At 43.2% G+C, this 16,838-nt stretch overlaps 2 protein-coding genes across 3 annotated transcripts; both read right to left on the reverse strand.

The window, feature by feature from the left end:
* Positions 1–408: 408 nt before the first annotated feature.
* Positions 409–9,192, reverse strand: akt2 (v-akt murine thymoma viral oncogene homolog 2). The gene is made up of 14 exons (XM_076144643.1): positions 8,774–9,192; positions 7,342–7,514; positions 7,100–7,231; positions 6,884–6,995; positions 6,123–6,276; positions 4,758–4,889; positions 4,596–4,661; positions 4,427–4,495; positions 4,144–4,266; positions 3,604–3,732; positions 3,010–3,224; positions 2,734–2,821; positions 2,545–2,647; positions 409–2,415 (listed from the first exon to the last, which is right to left on the reverse strand). Exons 2-14 carry the CDS (start codon positions 7,385–7,387, stop codon positions 2,336–2,338), a joined length of 1,449 nt encoding a protein of 482 aa, XP_076000758.1. The 5' UTR covers positions 7,388–7,514; positions 8,774–9,192; the 3' UTR covers positions 409–2,335.
* An 808-nt stretch (positions 9,193–10,000) lies between these two features.
* On the reverse strand, positions 10,001–14,750 carry dhx40 (DEAH (Asp-Glu-Ala-His) box polypeptide 40). Of its 2 annotated transcripts, none has more exons than XM_076144665.1 (17): positions 14,490–14,750; positions 14,142–14,287; positions 13,930–14,049; positions 13,480–13,716; positions 13,325–13,391; positions 13,119–13,250; positions 12,913–13,012; positions 12,730–12,816; positions 12,438–12,620; positions 12,267–12,347; positions 12,006–12,163; positions 11,410–11,524; positions 11,174–11,282; positions 10,924–11,015; positions 10,742–10,811; positions 10,411–10,639; positions 10,001–10,201 (listed from the first exon to the last, which is right to left on the reverse strand). In XM_076144665.1, the coding sequence occupies exons 1-17, from the start codon at positions 14,659–14,661 to the stop codon at positions 10,080–10,082; spliced, it is 2,220 nt and encodes a 739-aa protein (XP_076000780.1). In that variant the 5' UTR covers positions 14,662–14,750; the 3' UTR covers positions 10,001–10,079. The 2 variants fall into 2 exon arrangements, with proteins under 2 accessions (XP_076000780.1, XP_076000771.1); XM_076144656.1 differs by having other exon boundaries at positions 10,003–10,201; positions 10,924–11,018.
* Positions 14,751–16,838: the final 2,088 nt, after the last annotated feature.

The following is a 16,838-nucleotide window of genomic DNA, read 5'->3' on the forward strand; positions in this document are numbered from 1 at the left end:
ATAAACAGTTTAAGTATTGATAAACCAAACCAAATGTATGAATTGAGGAAAAAGTGACTGATTAGAGCAAAACAATTTGACAAGTATTGTCAACAACAATACTTCAAAGCATGATGCCAGTAATGTCAAGGCAGATGTCTTCTATTCTTCACTTACTTGGTTAGAATAGTATGCAGCAGGAACAGACTGAGAAGATTAACATGAGCCTGATATTCCTAAAACAGTCTGCACCCACCTGCACCCAGCCATTATTGATGTATTTTTGAGGGAACAGTGAATTCAGTTAATTTACTAATGGAGTGCAGTAAAAGTTCACAAAAATAAAAGTCTTACTGGCAGCAGCTGCTTTTTACCTAAACAAGCAATCATCTGGTGGAAACGATATGAATAAGAAAAATCAAAAGAAAGCGGTTTTGAAACGTTTAATATATATTTTATAAAACGTATACTTAAAACAAGACAGTGTGTCTTCCAAAATTTGAGAAACAAAAGAAAAAAAAAAGGAAAAACTAACAAAACAATGAAAATGTCTATGTTCTTTTAGTGAAGCTAAAAGAGCACCCAACATCTCTTCCAGCAATATGGGATATAATATGCTTGCATCAATATGAGCACTTTTTCAGGTTTGCTGTCTAGAGCTTTTCTAAATCTTGTGCCATCCCGACTCAACAGTATGCAGGTGTTTGTTTCAAGCAATCGATACATCAGCTGACACGATTGATTGGTTCCTTGTTTTTGGTTGAAGGCGTGGCGATTCCTGCTGACGCGGTGTTTGGCTGAACACCAAACCTGCCGACTGTTGCTCTAGATGGTGCAACTACATACATTGTAGTACTCGGACACAGCATTAAAGGAAACAAAAAAAAAAATGCCAAACATCAAATGCGGAATCATTTGAAGTGTTCAACTAAACCAACTCAGTCAAATTTTGGCCTCATTGCATAAAGACTCACCAATGCCGGGCCGATTTCATTCTTTAAATATGGGCACATTCAAACGCTTATTTTAAAATATTCAAAACCATTACTTTGATATAACAAATACAAAATTAACAACATACTGAAGCCTAACACTTCAGGGTAATCCTGCTTCAGCTAGGAATGAGATTACTGGACCAGGGACAGCAGAGTGTCGGTGGTCATCTACATTGGTCTCTGTAGACGTGTGTGTGTGTGTGTGTGTGGGGGGGGGGGAAACATGTCGCCTCGGTCACACATCTACACTATAATCGCCTCCCTTCTCTTTTCGTTACTAAGGAGGCTTGCCTCTCTATTTCAGCTGCGACCCACAGCTAGGTTAAGGTTCGTGTCGCTGATTGGTCACTCAGTCAACTTTCCTGTGCATGTGCCAGTGCGGGACTCGGTGGACTGGCTGCTGCGATTTTTGTGCGCCTGGCGAAGTGAAGGATAGCCATGCAAAAGAGATCCCAGTTTGAAATCCTGACGAGTCAATACGGAGCAAAGCTGGTCACAGACACGGATGGATGGGTTGAGACTCAAATGTTTGTTCATACATTCTCCTGCCCTCGTATGCACGCTGGCATACATTCAGACATACAGTCGCACATACATACATGCAGTGCAAACACAGACATGGCAACCCCTCCTCCCCATCGCCTCCTTATCATTCTGACCCCTCGTCCCCCCCATTCCCCCCCTCCTCCCCCCGACTGTAGGAAAAGTCCTACACTTGATTTGTAACAGCAAGTTCCAGAAAGAGCACTTGTTAAAAATAAAAAATAATAATCACAAAAAATGCAGAAATATGGCTTGACATTTAAAACTGTAACAATCAGTGAAATAAAAAAAAATTTCTTCCCCAAATCTTGTCTCAATTTTGATTATACCTTTTAATTCTATCAAGTACATTTTGTTTACATTATGCAGTCTATGCATGGGTTGATTTAAGTGGGTGGGTGTGTGTGTGTGTGGGTGTGTGTAGCATGGGTTCAGCTGGTAGACGGGTGGTACTTGCTGGCATAACCTGGTTACAGTGAAGTGTCAAGGCTTTGATGTGGTGCCGAGTTGTAGTGCAGCAGAGGTCCTTGCAGGTAAGCTTAGAGCCACTCTGTGAGGACGCACAGAGACAAAGCTGCCAGTCTATTCAAACACACCTGCTGAGGTAAGTCATCCACGGCCCGTGTGTGCCTTTCATACTCTATCATCCATGTCTAGTATGTGTGTGTGTTTGTGTGTGTGTGTGCTAGACCCAATGAAAATGTTATCTAGTGCCAGTTTGGTTTGTGTCATTTCGAATTCCCCCCAGCAGTGCAAGTGTGTATGTGGGATTGTGAACGTGCGTTAGCCTGCCTGCTTCTTTCAAGAGTTTTGACCGATCACTCTCGTATGCTGGCAGAGTAGGAGAACTGAGGGAAGTGCGTACGCTGATCCGAATCCTCTGGATCTAAACTGTCATCTGGAGTAAACAGGGAAGGGGGAAACGGGAAAAACATCCGTAAGTTCAAAACGGACAGAATGACTCAGTCGAACCACGTACATAACAAGAAAAAGAAGCGGCGCAGTTCACCACACGAGGCCTACTTACACTTGTCTGGAGGAGTTATCGTGATGGATTGTGCTGTAAACTCGTCGTCGAAGTAACGCGTGTCTGTTTCTGATGTCACCTGGGGCTTGAAGGGTGGGACGAGCTGAGGAGGGAAATGACACCGGTGGTAAGAATGTCTTTCTTCATCACGTCTTTTACCACAGCCATCACTGCGTACTGGACTCTTACCTTTCTTTCAGTGACATCCTGCCAGTTGATGGCGGTGAAAAACTTGTGGCTCATCACTTCTTTGGCATCGTCTGCTCCGCCCCCAAGCCTGACAACAGAACCAAATCATCAGTCCCCATCATCATCAGTCCCCAAACATCTTTATTGTTCCGACAGTCATCGTCTTACAAATGACTCCATTAGAGGATCACAATTTTCAAGACGTTAAGACAATTATCCTTTTCCCTCAATCTTGCTTGTTGGTACATTTGGTTGAACACACTACACTGCACACACCTTTGCTTGGGATCCTTCTTGAGCAGGCCAGCCAGCAGCGCCTTGGCCTCTGGAGCCAAGTTCTTGGGGAAGCGGATCTCCTCCATGAGGATGAGCTCAAACAGACGCTCGTGGTCCTGATTGTAAAAGGGCAACCGGCCGCACATCATCTCGTACATGACCACGCCGAGGCCCCACCAGTCCACCGCTCGGCCGTAGTCATTGTCCTCTAGCACCTGATTGGACAGGCAGAAAAACAATAAATCAACCGTACACTAGCAGAAATTACATTTCGGGATCAGTGAAGAATTACTGATAGGAGAATATACGTTTGAAATTAATTTGTCTGTCCTGGAATTGACATAGTGGCCCACAATGAAGTGACTCCAAGATGTTCTGACAACGCTGATTTCAATACGGTGACCAGGGCTTTCCCTTCCATTCCAGGATTTGACTGAACATTTTTGCTAATCCCCTAAGTCAAATGATCAAAACTTTATATTTATAATGCACATTTTATCATCTTAATGTTCTGCAGGGTCCAAAACCAAACTTAAACAAAAAGCATCTTTCATCCGACACGCAACAATGCTGAACAACTCCAGGGTGATTTACCTCCGGTGCCAGGTACTCCGGGGTCCCACAGAAGGTTTTCATGGTGGCACCGTCTGTGATGCCCTCTTTACACAGCCCAAAGTCTGTTATCTTTATGTGGCCGTCCTTATCCAGCATGAGGTTCTCCAGCTGAGAGCGAGGGAAAGAGAATCATGTTACATTTACCGCCGAGACGCAGTAGGAAAGCGCCGATGCTGAGAGCAGGAGGACGTTACGCTCTTTACACCGCACAAAAGGCACGAGACACTGCATGGGAACAATAAATAATAATAAATACAATAGGTGCATTATGAAGTATTGAATCTTAAAGAAAATTAGGGGAAAGTGTGGCCGACAGGAAGCCAAACGAGACGCTAAAGAACGGCCACGTTCAAAAGCTCGCCATGGCGGCTTCCCACGATGGACATGAAAGAAAACAAATACCATACAAAGCCAAGATGAATGCTCTAAGTAAACACCGCTGCCTATCAATTATCACGAATTACTCCCTATGAAAATGTAGCCTGGCCACGGATAATGACTAACTTCAAATACCCTTACCTTTAAGTCCCTGTAAACTACGTTGCGTGAGTGTAGGTACTCCAGTGCCGACACTATTTCTGCACCATAGAATCGTGCCCGGTCTTCTGTGAACACTCTGTCCCGGGATAAGTGAAAAAAGAGCTGCAAAGGCATGAAGGATATATACAGGGGTGAGGAACGGAACAGGTTTGAGGTCTTTTTCAGCAGCGTACACAAAAGTAAAGGCAACCGAGACGAAACCCTTACACGGGCGTCTTTAACATCGCATATTCAGGCTAAATTCAAAAGACAGAGAACTCACCTCCCCTCCGTTTGCATACTCCATCACAAAGCATAGCCGGTCGTGTGTTTGAAATGCATATTTTAGTGTCTGTAGGGTGAGAGAAACCACATCTGTGAACGCCTTACTCTGATTAAATCGGCCCTTATTTTGGAACGCCCAAGCTCCATTGAACACGCCGGTGACTCACCGTTAGAAAAGGATGCTTTGTATTTTGAAGAACTCTGCTTTCTGTTACTGTGTGCGCCACCTCATCCTATGGGAACACACACACACACACACACACACATTAACAATACTGTAGCAAAACAACACAGATTCCTCATCTCGCGGTCATGTGAGCGGTACTAACTTTGGCGATGATGACTTCTTTGCGAAGGATTTTCATGGCGTAGTACATTCCAGTGGCCTTCTCCTTCACCAGGATCACTTTCCCAAACGTACCTTTGCCCAGCAGCTTCAGGTAATCGAAATCACTCATAGTCTGTTGGGGGAAACGGCAAGAGATCAGCCACGGCGGGACAAAATGCTGTGATTACTAGTGAGCTCACACTATCTGAGAGCACAAACACATACGACTGATGAAATGATCCTGTAGTTGGGCAAAAGTTAAAAAACTGACAATAAAACCTCTGTTCTGAGAAGAGGGGTAGATTCAATATGTCCCAGCTAAACATAAATACTGTACCTTTCTAGTATTTTATTTTGATTTAGCTGGGACAGGTTAAAGAATACAAAGGGTATAATCTAATGCTGTTTGTTTGCAGGTCCGGGGGTTCGATTGCAGCTGGGTCCTAAACACAGCCGGGTTACGTAGAGGAGAATTTATTCTGTTTATTTCATCACTCCAGCGATGAGTCCACATCATTAATGTTCTATTCCGAGTAGGTAATACACGTATTAAAAGCTTCTGTAGGTTAATATAATTTGTATATGTTTAGTAGTTATGTATTCAGTGAAATAAAGATAAAGATAAATACCCCCTGAGGATGGTGTAAGAAATGAACACATCCTAATCTATTTCGATAAAATCTGTTTCTAGGGTTAACAGTGTGTTTTTTTTTGTTCTCATGCAATATCATACAACTAACACACAACATACAGTGGGGTTTAATCAATGTCTACTTATTTCACAAGTGTGGTAATGCTGATGGTCCAAAATGAGGTGAAAATGCATAGTTTTCACTTAAATAACAACACTTTCTTTTTGGGAGAGACAGAGACTGCTATGACATCAGCTAGGACCTAAAAAAAGCTTGGGAAAACCCTGACTACAGCACAAAACCATTATGTCTTCAAGAACATAATCAATGTACGACACTACATCCTCCTGCTGCGGTGCGGAACTAGAGATCAATCCTTACACTCTGTGCCTCTTCGGCGTAACCGTGCAACAGAGTGACAGAGAAGTCATTTGGGCTGTTTACACACACACACACACACACACACACAGGAGTGTCTAGTCAGAATGCACCCTTCAAACTTGGTATCATACAGATGAGGTGAAGCTGAGCTGAATTAACAGGGAATATTGCTGCAAAGTCAATTGTAGTCTATTTTAGGTGGATGAAGAGGAACAAGCAGGATGATCACATTGGCCTCTTAATGAAATGCAAGCAAAAACTAATATTATTAGTATATATTATGTTACTATATTGACTTAAGACTTTTGCAAAGGCATGGTGACGGACACGGTATGCGACTGCACTGTACTGACCACTTTTGTGCGGGATTTGGACACTGCGATTTCCATTTCCTCTGTGCCGCTGATGTCACTTGGCGAGCCAAATTTGATCTCCATGGGCTCTTCATCCTGCTGCTGACTCTTCAGGCCATTTGCCACCGCCTGGATAGACCGCATCCATTCCTCCCTGATCCCACCGCAAAAAAAAACACGACATTGAATGAGATTACTCTCAACTTATTTTTTGAGCAATATTACACGGGGAGTTTAACAAAAAGAAGTTATGTCCCGTTTTACATTCAGAAATATGATCTGTTCATTTGGGCCAGAAAAGTACATCTTAAGGGAGAAATAACAGTAAAGTACACTAAATTCAGAAGATTTAGGTCTTCAACTGGGGGCTGCTGGAATTTGGTACCCGGCAAATTCAAATCGAACATAAATCTGACTGCGGATTGCTTGGGTTGGGATTGTGTGGGAAGGAGTCACTTTTGCACTGTAATCAGACACTGTGTTTCATCTGGGGGATGATGGCCTTCAAGCTCTAACAAACTCAAATGTGTGTGTCTAGTGAGCGACTGAACACTGAGACCAGAATGAATTTCAGTTGACAAGTGTTAAATAGAGGCAAAACACCTGTCAGAAGTCAAAGCAAATAAATAGTTCTTTGTGCTCAAATTCAGCTGACAAAGGCAAAAAACAAACAGGCACAGAGAGTTAACTTTTGAACAAGACTATGTTATTTTAAAAACATTTGAAAAGAGAAACTACAAGTAGAAATAAAAGGCTCTTACCGCTCCTCATTGCTGTCTACGTGGAAGGTGCGCTCGATGACGGAGGTCCACTGCAGGCAGCGGATGACAAATGTGTTGGGCCTGGGTCGTTCTGTCTTCATTAGCTGGCATTCTGCAGGACGGACAGACAGACAGACAGGTCCACTAAATGTAAGGAGCTGGGGACACAACATAAACACATCTCACATATTATATTTGGAGGGGGGAGGAGCTGACCTGCAACAGAAAAGTTGTTGAGCGGCGGAAGGCTGTGATCACTGGAAATCTCTGGCTTGTCTTTGTAGCCGATGAAGGAGCCGTCGCTCTTCAGGATGAAGTATCTCGGCCTCCATGTCTTGATGTATTCACCTGGAGAAAAAAGGAGAGGGGAGGATTTGTGAGGGACAGCGTGTTTGACCGGTTCCTGTGGCGTTCATCCCGGCTGACGAGGATACACACACTGCCGACGGCCTCTTTACCTCTCTTGTGGAGCCATCCCTCTCTCACAACGCTGACTTCATTCATGCTGGGACAGAAGACTCTCTGGGTTGGGAGGGGGCTACAGAGAAGCAGGCGGAAATTGTGCAAAGTCTTCCTACTGGTGAATATTGAAGTGTACGACAGGTCGCTCAGATAAAACAACGTATCACACCTTAAGGAAAAGAAGAACAGAACAATATACAGTGTTAATTAAGAAAACACAGAGAATATGAAAACAAATTCTATAGGGTTGCACTATCACATATCAGAAACCTAAAAGAGGAATGTTGTCTCTAAATGTACAAGGATCGTGACTGATTATGACATTGTAAAAGCAGTAACGTCGCCTCTACAAAAAGTGTCAAACATTAACTTAATAGGTTAAGATCAAGCTGTGAACCTGAAACGTTTTGGTTCGTATTTTTATTTCCACTTGCACTTTCATTTAAGGGTGTGCAAAATACTAACTGATCACTTTGAGGCGGCACAGGGGCGGTGAAGGAAATCAAACTACACCCAGAGTTGAGTTGAGATGAAGGCAGAAAGTGAAAGAGATTTCTCGAGCGAATTGTCCTTGATATCTATCTCAGCACGACGTCTCAAAGTCCTTTACTTTCTGCTGCTTCAGAACACACGAACACAATAGAGACCTGCTGTATGAAACCACCCGGGTCATATCTAATCATCTAACCTTCTCAAAGCCCTTGTTGCGTGTCCGTGGTAAACATTATCACCTCTGAATCCCCAGCTTATGCTAGATAACACTTAGTTTACTGGAAATCCAAAGTGTTGGGCGTGAAGATTACAGTGCACACAATCACAAGAAAACACTCGATAACGCCACAATTGCACTGTTAAAGTTTAAACGGGGGGAAAAGTCTCAAGCATTTAGATTTTAGAGTCATCATGCTAACATTTTGATAATTTCTCTGCTCAGGCCCAGATGTCATTCATATCTTTAAGAAAACTAAATTAATTAAAGCAGTTTAAGTCATCACAGCAAGTGTAGCGCAGAGAGTTAAGGGGACAGCGTATATACAGCCTTTAATGAGCTAATAACATTAACAGTCTAACCGCTGTTCCGTTATTTAGCCACATTCGCTAATGTAAACATTAACCAGAGGCAGACCTTCAGCATCCATCCGGTAAATTCTAGCTAGCGTACCGCTTTACCGACCTTACTTCCAAACACGGGCGAAATGTTTCACATCTTCTGTAGCACCCACAATGAAGAAACAATTCAATAAAACAACAATAACGCGTTCAGCTAGCCCGGTGAACAGTTTTAGCCGAGTTGTTGTGGCTCACTGACCTATAACTACAGTACGACCAAAGCAAAACCAGAGTAGCATTCGGAGCTAAATGCTAGTTAGCTATGTGAGCTAGCCACTGGCCCCCGGAGCTTCTTCTCATTGTCCCGGCTTTTCTTACCTTCGCTTCTCCGACCAAAAGTGCTCTATCCGCGGGTTATTGAAGGGCACACAGAGTCGCCGCACCAAGCCTCCCCGCCGTGTGTTTGTCCACAGCGTGTGTGTATTGAGCTCTGTCAATGATCACACAGCTTAGCCGAGCTTGTTTTCTTCCCTCACAACAGCGGCAACGGTGGCGGCGGCGTGCTGCTCTGTTGTTGCTGCTGCAGTGGTTAGAAGAAGTGAGGCGGCAGAGTAACGTCCGCTGACCTCTTAACCGTAGTACCGCTAATTTGATTTTTTAAGGACTATAAACAATTCCCCATTGCGTAAAATGTGGAAAGATTCGTTTCTTTGTCCGTTTTATGTGGCTAGTCGGCTATTTTGCGTGCAAGCCCTCCGTCCACCCAGACAGACAGTACAGGAGCCCGCAGACGCACACAAACAGGAAGTGACGTAAGAGGCCACGGCAGGTCTACTGCAAATAAAATAAAAATAAAATAGAACCTTCTTTTCAGATTTCTTTTTTCCATACGACTCATATAAGTTTACTTGAAAACAATTAATTGTCTATTTCAGCATTATAATACGTTTAGGTTCGATGTTCATTGCCACATGTACCACAGTTTTCTTTGTTATCCTTATGAACAAATGCTACAGTATCGATATTCAACTGTGCAATTGTCTTTTTGTTTGTGTGAATTACTTTTTTCGTTTGATCCGTCATCATTTGCTTTCATTACAATCACGTGTTTGGCTGAACATAGCAATCTTTTACCTGATTTTGTGTCGGCTTGTTCAATTAAGTTCTTTTGAAAAGGTTTTTAAAAACGGAACAACGTGAAAGAACATGAAGTACTAATACAGTAACCTTAACCGACCCCCGCTGCGCTCTGTCAGGGGGAGGGAGTCACACACGCAGGCACTGGAAATGGATTTTCCTTTTTTCTTTTTATACAATATCACTCTCTAAGTCAGTTATCTTTTGCCAGTCTGGTAGAGATGTTCCAGGAGGTAGAGCCCGTAGTTCGATATCATCTCAAGTTTGTTCAGAACATTACAGACGTAAACTCTATGTGAAAGAATTCCAGGAGGACCCGAAGCACACCTAGAGATGATTTAGGTTAACTTTATTCAGTAACAAAAGCTTATCCTTGTGCTTCTTGCTCTTTATGAAGTCCTGCTAGAGTATCTCTTATAAAGTGGAGACATCAAAGAGGAAATGGAAGATGTTATAAATGTAAAACTATTTATTCAAAGTATTTACAAAAATAGACATTTATAACAAATATGACATCTTCAACAAGCTTTGTGCCGACATTTTCTTCTCATTGAGCTTTGCTTTGTTGTCGTTGCTGCTTTCGTTGAAGGTATCGAGCCCGAGCGTTGCTGACGGTGGCTTCATCGTTTCGCTTTTCCAGTTTCTTCATGATCTCTTCGGGATGAAGCTCTGCCAAAAGAACAGCAAATCTTATTTGGTGTAGTAAAATTCATTAAAAACAGTTATGTTAATTGAAAGGTCTTTGATCACAACCTGTACTTTCAATCTTAATTTTAAGACCTCCACAATAGATTGTATACATGCATAGTCATAACAGGGACTCCCCTTAGCTTAACCATTAGGCTAAACTAATTACTAATTTATTAATGATTCAGTACCTGGTTGTCTTTTGGCTGATTCCTTAGTCTCCCACTTTGCCATCTCTTCGTCTGTCACCTCTTCTCTCGCCACATTGCTTAGTTCATAGACGTCAACCTCATGGAGTTTAGGTAAGAGGTCTTTCACCCAGTCATAGCGAATGGGACAAACCGTCCTGACATACACACGGGACGTTACCAGCACGTCATGAAAGACGACCCAATCCAGCTCAGCCTCTTGGTCAAACAGCTTGGTCACAACAAGCAATGGAGAGATAATAAGATAAGATAAGATTGCATGCAAAGGTTATGCATCTCAAATGAACATCAAGATTAATAAAGAAGCATTTACCGATGATGATGGATGAATGTGAACCATGGATCCATGGCCATCCATTGTACAAAACACCTTTCCAAATGACCTTTGGGGCACAAGAGACGTACCTTTACAAGTGGTAACAACCGGAATCACACAATGTCAAAGAGTTATTGGAAGATTATCATAAACAAAAGGTAAACAAACGCTGATGATACCTTCTGGCAACGTTAGTGAAGTATCCTGTGCACAGGCATCGTCTGAAGAGTTCACTTTTGTTGCCATTAAACTTTTCTAAAGGGAAATCTGTCTTCTGCGAGAAAAGACGCACATTAACATTAACAACACATTCACCTTGATGTTGACAAAACAGGATGTTAATTATTTATGAAAGAATCCACATCTGGCCACATTTATCTGCAAAGTATGGTATTAGTAATATGAAACTTATTAACGAGTTCCATTTACCTGTTGGAGGCGGTGGAGGATCTCTCGCAACTGAGTCTCCACACTGAAAGCAGACTTTAGTGCCCTCCAGTGGATCCAGTTGTCTTTACACCACGCTGAAGGGTTATCGCTGCACAAAGCAAGCTCACATTTCAGACACGGAGGGACTGAACAGACGGCAAACACTACACTTACACTGACATTTCTTTAAATAAAACACAGAGGAATAACACAAGTTCATGTTGCAGTGTCTGTACCTGTCTTTACATGTCTGAAACACACCCAACAGTGTGGTAAAGTCGTTCATACTGCCTGCTTTGGCGGCCAGCTGTCGGTGCTTTTTATCTGCATCTTTCTGCTTCTCCGGGTGTCCTGCAGGGAATAAGCAATCAGCTGAAAGCCTCACACCACAACTCAGCTACTCTCCCCTGACTGTAGATGCCCTTTGCTGATGATTAAATAAAACGCATCAATAAAAAAAAATGAGAAAAACTGAAACAATTACAAAATCTCCCTCTCTTTATAGTGGTGTCACAAGCACTAGATTTTAATGCTAAGGCCAGACGTCCATACTGTGATCAGCATCCAGACACCGGTGGTGCTTAACACACATCCTGTAAGTGAGTGAGGAAGAAATGATGCATCATCTTGGAATTTACATGGATCCTACTGAGCTCATTGGAATTCAGCTCTAGTGTCAATTTGTTTTTCTATATCGGCCTACCATTGATGTTCACCCGTCATTTGGTGGTTTAATACATAGTCAACATTTGATCAGCCCTTTATATATTTTATATTTTGTCACTTAATATCCAGAAGCCAAACCTCTTAAGAAAGCTAGAAGACAAATAACCTGGACGGATGAAGATGTTCTCTACAGACAACATGGCAGCCACAGGGAGGAGCAGGTCCTGACAGCCGAAGGAGGCGGCTTTAAGCAGGGTCCTGGTGAGTCCTGGCTGCAGGGGGAACTCCACCATCAGCTCCCCCAGTCTGGTTACTTTACCCCTCCTGCAGCACACACACACAACAAATAAAGCAGATTAATATTCCACGTCAGCATCAAGTCACTAAAACTGTGAGTGTACAACTGACAACTCCGTCAAGTGCTCACCTGTCAATGGCATCAAATTGGTAGAGCTGTTTCAGTGCTTCTAGAATGAACCTCTCCTCTGGACAGTCCAGGTAAGGGAATCTTAAAAAGAAGTGAAGGTACCATTGTCATTGAGTAAAAGAGGAGATGCTGTAAACTACAAGAGAGCACCGAGACTGGGTACCAGTGTACCTGATGACATCATGGATGCCCAGGCACTTGAGTGTCAGGACCACTGCAGTCAGGCTCGTCCTCTGGATCTCTGGAACTGTATATTCAGGCATGCATTTTTCCCAGAATTCCTCAGTGTAGATTCGAAAGCATTTCCCAGCTGAGGTTCTTCCAGCTCGTCCTGCGCGCTGCTCGGCTTCACTCCTATTCGCCGACAATCCAAAGCAACTCGATCAACAACCACTTTCATTGCATTGCAGGGAAATGATGTAAACAAACAGGCAGGCTTTGCACGTCAGGTTTTAACACTCACTTTGAAATAGGAACCACCTCCAAGATATCCATGCCTACTCTGGAGTTGTGGTTGAGTTGTTTCACAAAGCCGCTATCCACGATGTATCTTTGTGGGAAACAGAATTGCACGATGAGACGATGTTGACTCTGCATTTAAAAGCTTTAAAGTCGCACGGAAGCTCAATGATAATGCGTAACTCACTTTATGCCATTGATGGTAAGAGATGTTGCTGCAATGTTGGTGGCCACAACACACTTCCTTATACCTGGAGGGGGCGGCTGAAAGATCTGCCTCTGTTGATCTTTGAACAAAGACAGAAAAACATATTTGACCGTCTCACTGTGGCACTGAAAAGCTCCCAAAGACTTTATTTCAATCTATGTGCAACTACAGTTGAACATACTTACCAGTAGGCATTGATCCGTAAAGTGGTAAAATGAGAAGACCATCCACTGACTGATCCACCACGTCGTAGCGGTAGTCTATGGACTCGGCCTTCTGGTACAGCAAGTCGCAGGCCCGCTCGATCTCTACCTGACCTGCCAAACAGAGAGGAATTAATGTGGCAGGGTTAAAGTAAAGCCAGAGCTCTGAGCATGACACCACTGCTTACCTGTTAGAAACACCAGGATATCGCCGGCCATTTCATTGGCATGCAAATCAAGGGCCACTCTCACAACCTGGGGATCAAGAGGGTGTAAAATCCAAAATGAATGAATTGCTAAACTTAAATTAAAGTCCTAACAATCACGACTCAACATTCCCTACCTCTTTCACATAAGCAGTGCTTTCTTTGTCTTTAGGCTTCACCGCAGAGCCAAAACTGGACGTGACAGGAAAGGTCCTGCCAGGGATAGTGAAGACAGGACAGTGACCCAGGAAGGCTGAAAGCTTTTCCTCCTCCAAGGTGGCCGACATCACCACCACCTTGAGCGGCACAGATTGGCCCTTTGTGCTCTTTGCGCGGTTGGAGAAGATTTTCTTCAGTAAACCCAAGAGGATATCCTGTAAACAAAGACAAAAGCACCAATTACGTGCGCACAAAAAACGAAATATATTAAATTGTAGAAAATAGAAACAATAGACGTAACCATGGATTGAATTGACGACAAAGAAACCTTTCTGTACAACAGCAAGACCTCAATGTGAAGGCATTTACGGTGATATGATGCCTAAATTACAGATACTGTTCACACTGGGACTTTGCAAAGATCTTACGGTGTTGAGGCTCCGTTCGTGGACTTCATCCAGAATCACAACACTGTACTGAGAGAGTTCGGGATCGGCCAGGGTTTCCCTCAGTAAACAGCCATCTGTCAGGTACTTCACCGCCGTGTCCTGATGCAAACATCACTCACATCAGACTGCACGTATCCGCCTCCAATGGATCATCTAATAATTAAGGTGTGCGTTGTCTCGTTTCCTCTCACCTGTGTTGTGCAGTCATCGAAGCGCACTTGGTAGCCCACTTCTTTGCCAAGTGTGCACTGCATCTCCTGGGCTACTCTCTGGGCCACTGTGATGGCTGCCACTCGGCGCGGCTGGGTGATCCCTATTTTGCCGTGTTTCGAAAAACCTGTGGAAGCCGATCACGTTATTTTTACATTTAAAAAAAAAGTTGGTTAAATCAGTTGGTTACTCCCTCTTAACGTGGATGTGGGATCTGTTCCGATCGTCGCGCAGAAACGAGCTTACCTACTTTTCAACTGATGGTTAAGTAGATAGAAAATCGATTTACATGTAAAGTTAAAGGATTATAGAGAATACAGACATCTTACCTGCTTGGTGTAAGTACTGTGGCAATTGTGTGGTTTTTCCGCTCCCAGTCTCGCCTGTAACCACCAGAAAATCGCTGTCCCTGACCGCCTGAACCAGTTTGGCTTTGTGCTGATAAATCGGCAGCTTCTTTGACTCATTTTCTTTGCTGTGCCGCCTCGTTGGATTGGACATAATTGTAAAATCTCCGGAGTTTTAGGAGCTAAAGCGAGACAGAAGGACTGTAGTGTTCCGCTAGTTTCAAACGTTCACATGCGCAGGCATTAACTTCCGCAAACCAACTCATCGCGTGTTTCCATTGGCTGAGCAGTGAGCACGTGACTGCAAGCTCCTCCCTGTACACAAACCTCAGCTTGTCTCAGCTGCAAATATCACATTTTAGGCCATTTTATGTTTTATATCTTTACAATTCACGCACAGTGTAACAGTGAACTACTTCTCCAGCTCAGAGCCTTTAAACAATACAACAATAGAGCAGTCGCAGTTGTTTCCCGGGTTATTTACAGCTGCAAAAGTAGAGGTCCACCAGAAATAACAACATTAAGAACTGTCTGTGTCAACTGGGGGCTGATTCCTCTCAATCCACGCCTTCCTGGAAGACACAACACAACAGTTTCAACCACTCAAATCTCTGCAAATCTATTGCTATTGCTTGCTATTATTATGACAGACAAGTTTGATGAGATAAGATGTACCATCGCTGCAGGATTGTGTGCAGTCTGCTCCTTTACAGATCTCTATATTACAGTGGAAATACACCTGTAAAGAACAAGACAACTCTGCCCTGTTAGGACAAATAATACACTTTTAAATCCTGCCATACTGCCAACTTCCTGCAACTTGCCTGGATTTCTGATTCAGGGTCTGTCACAAATGAGAACATCTGGACCACAAACCACTTGTGGAGAGAAGGATACTTCAGGTCCTTACTGGACGCGACGGGTAAAACTACAGTCCTCTGGCTGTCACCGCTGTAAGGACACCTGGATGCAAAGAAGTACAGTCTATGTGTTTAATTTAAATGATTAAAAAAAATGTGTAGTTTGCTTATTTACTGTAAGCTTGCCCTTTAACTAGCAGGTTCCATCTCTGCTGGTCCTGTGGGTCTGTAGTTGGAGTGGCCCAGCAGTCCTCCAACAGCAGCACCAAATCCTTGTCTTCAATTTTGAGAACAGACACCTCCACATGCACCGGCTGGCCGAGTTCTGTTACTATCGGAGGGTCACGAGAGGAATAGAAAGACTGGTAAGAAGAATCTGTGAATTAAATATGAAAACAGAATATCATCAACTCAGCACTAAGAATTGTGACATAACTGCAAGAATATGAACCAGGAGTATGAAGAACAGGAAAGCAGAACCTTTAGCAAACCTCAGCTCAGCCCTCAATACTCCCTCGTCCTTAAGAGTTACAGGGTGCTCAGATTGTTCTCCCTTAACTTCAATCCCCAGCTGCGTCATTCCGAGCAGAGCGAAGCTGCAACGCACTGTAAGTCTAAGAACAGAACAGTTGGATCTGAAAGCAGGTGTTCCAAAATGAAGATAACCTCTCAATCAAACGTCTTTCTTACTGGAAAGGATTCTCACGAAATATGGAGCCTCTCTGCAGATGTTGTTTGGCTTCAATGTTGACCCAGTAGGTAATAATTCCATTCAATATCTGGAAAAACCAACCAAACTCCATTTCATTTAGTAATAACAGACCTATCTGAACTGTGACTGTTCTGCAGTATGATTTGCTTCTACCTCTGCCTGAGTGCCACAGTGTGTGAACGGAAAGTTAAAGGTGACAGTGTCAGATGAGCTGGTTTTAGGTTGACATCTGTGGTTTTGAGCAGAAGGAATCCATACTGTGTCCACGTTCAGAGGCGGGACGGAGGCATTTCGGGAGATTCTAATGTTGAAGCCGTCCTTGTTACAGTGAATTTGTCTTGAGGTCAATAGATTATCACCTTTCATTTGCTCTGTAGGAAACACACAAAGGGGTTTTAAAGTGATCACATCAAACACATCATGACATCTTGTCTACCTTGATGTTCCCTTGTGCAGATGAGAGGTATCAACTTGACAATTTCAACTCTGCCTCTGTCTCCAAGTGTCACAATGACAATGATTAAAGTTGTGGAATATTTCTGTAGAAATCGTATTGGGAAAAGTTACATTTGAATAAAATGTGCATCAAATACGGACAAATAGGTTCAAGGGAATTTCTTGGGCTTACATGTGCTCTCACAAAACAGCCATGGAAAGCTGCTGTGAAGATAATTAAGTTCTCCGTTTCTTTAATGAAGTAGTGGCAGCTTTGTGCAATGACAATAGCTTGGTGATATCTGCCTCCATCATCTGTGTGTG

Source organism: Genypterus blacodes, unplaced genomic scaffold (assembly GCF_046128005.1).
Source record: "Genypterus blacodes isolate CSIRO-AG114 ecotype Tasmania unplaced genomic scaffold, CSIRO-AGI_Gbla_v1 ptg000003l_1, whole genome shotgun sequence".
NCBI classification, from domain to species: Eukaryota; Metazoa; Chordata; class Actinopteri; order Ophidiiformes; family Ophidiidae; genus Genypterus; species Genypterus blacodes.

Excerpts from the sequence above, each read along its gene's own strand:
- akt2 (XM_076144643.1), bottom strand. The coding sequence starts at position 7,387 with ATGAATGAAGTCAGCGTTGTGAGAGAGGGATGGCTCCACAAGAGAG. Across the intron at positions 6,277-6,883 it reads GTAGACAGCAATGAGGAGCG|GGAGGAATGGATGCGGTCTA; the intron begins GTAAGAGCCTTT and ends CGGTGGGATCAG. Across the intron at positions 2,416-2,544 it reads GATAACTCCTCCAGACAAGT|ATGACAGTTTAGATCCAGAG; the intron begins GTAAGTAGGCCT and ends TGTTTACTCCAG.
- dhx40 (XM_076144656.1), bottom strand. The coding sequence starts at position 14,661 with ATGTCCAATCCAACGAGGCGGCACAGCAAAGAAAATGAGTCAAAGAAG. Across the intron at positions 14,288-14,489 it reads ACAGTACTTACACCAAGCAG|GTTTTTCGAAACACGGCAAA; the intron begins GTAAGATGTCTG and ends CGGCTTCCACAG. Across the intron at positions 10,812-10,923 it reads TTCACTAACGTTGCCAGAAG|GTCATTTGGAAAGGTGTTTT; the intron begins GTATCATCAGCG and ends TGTGCCCCAAAG.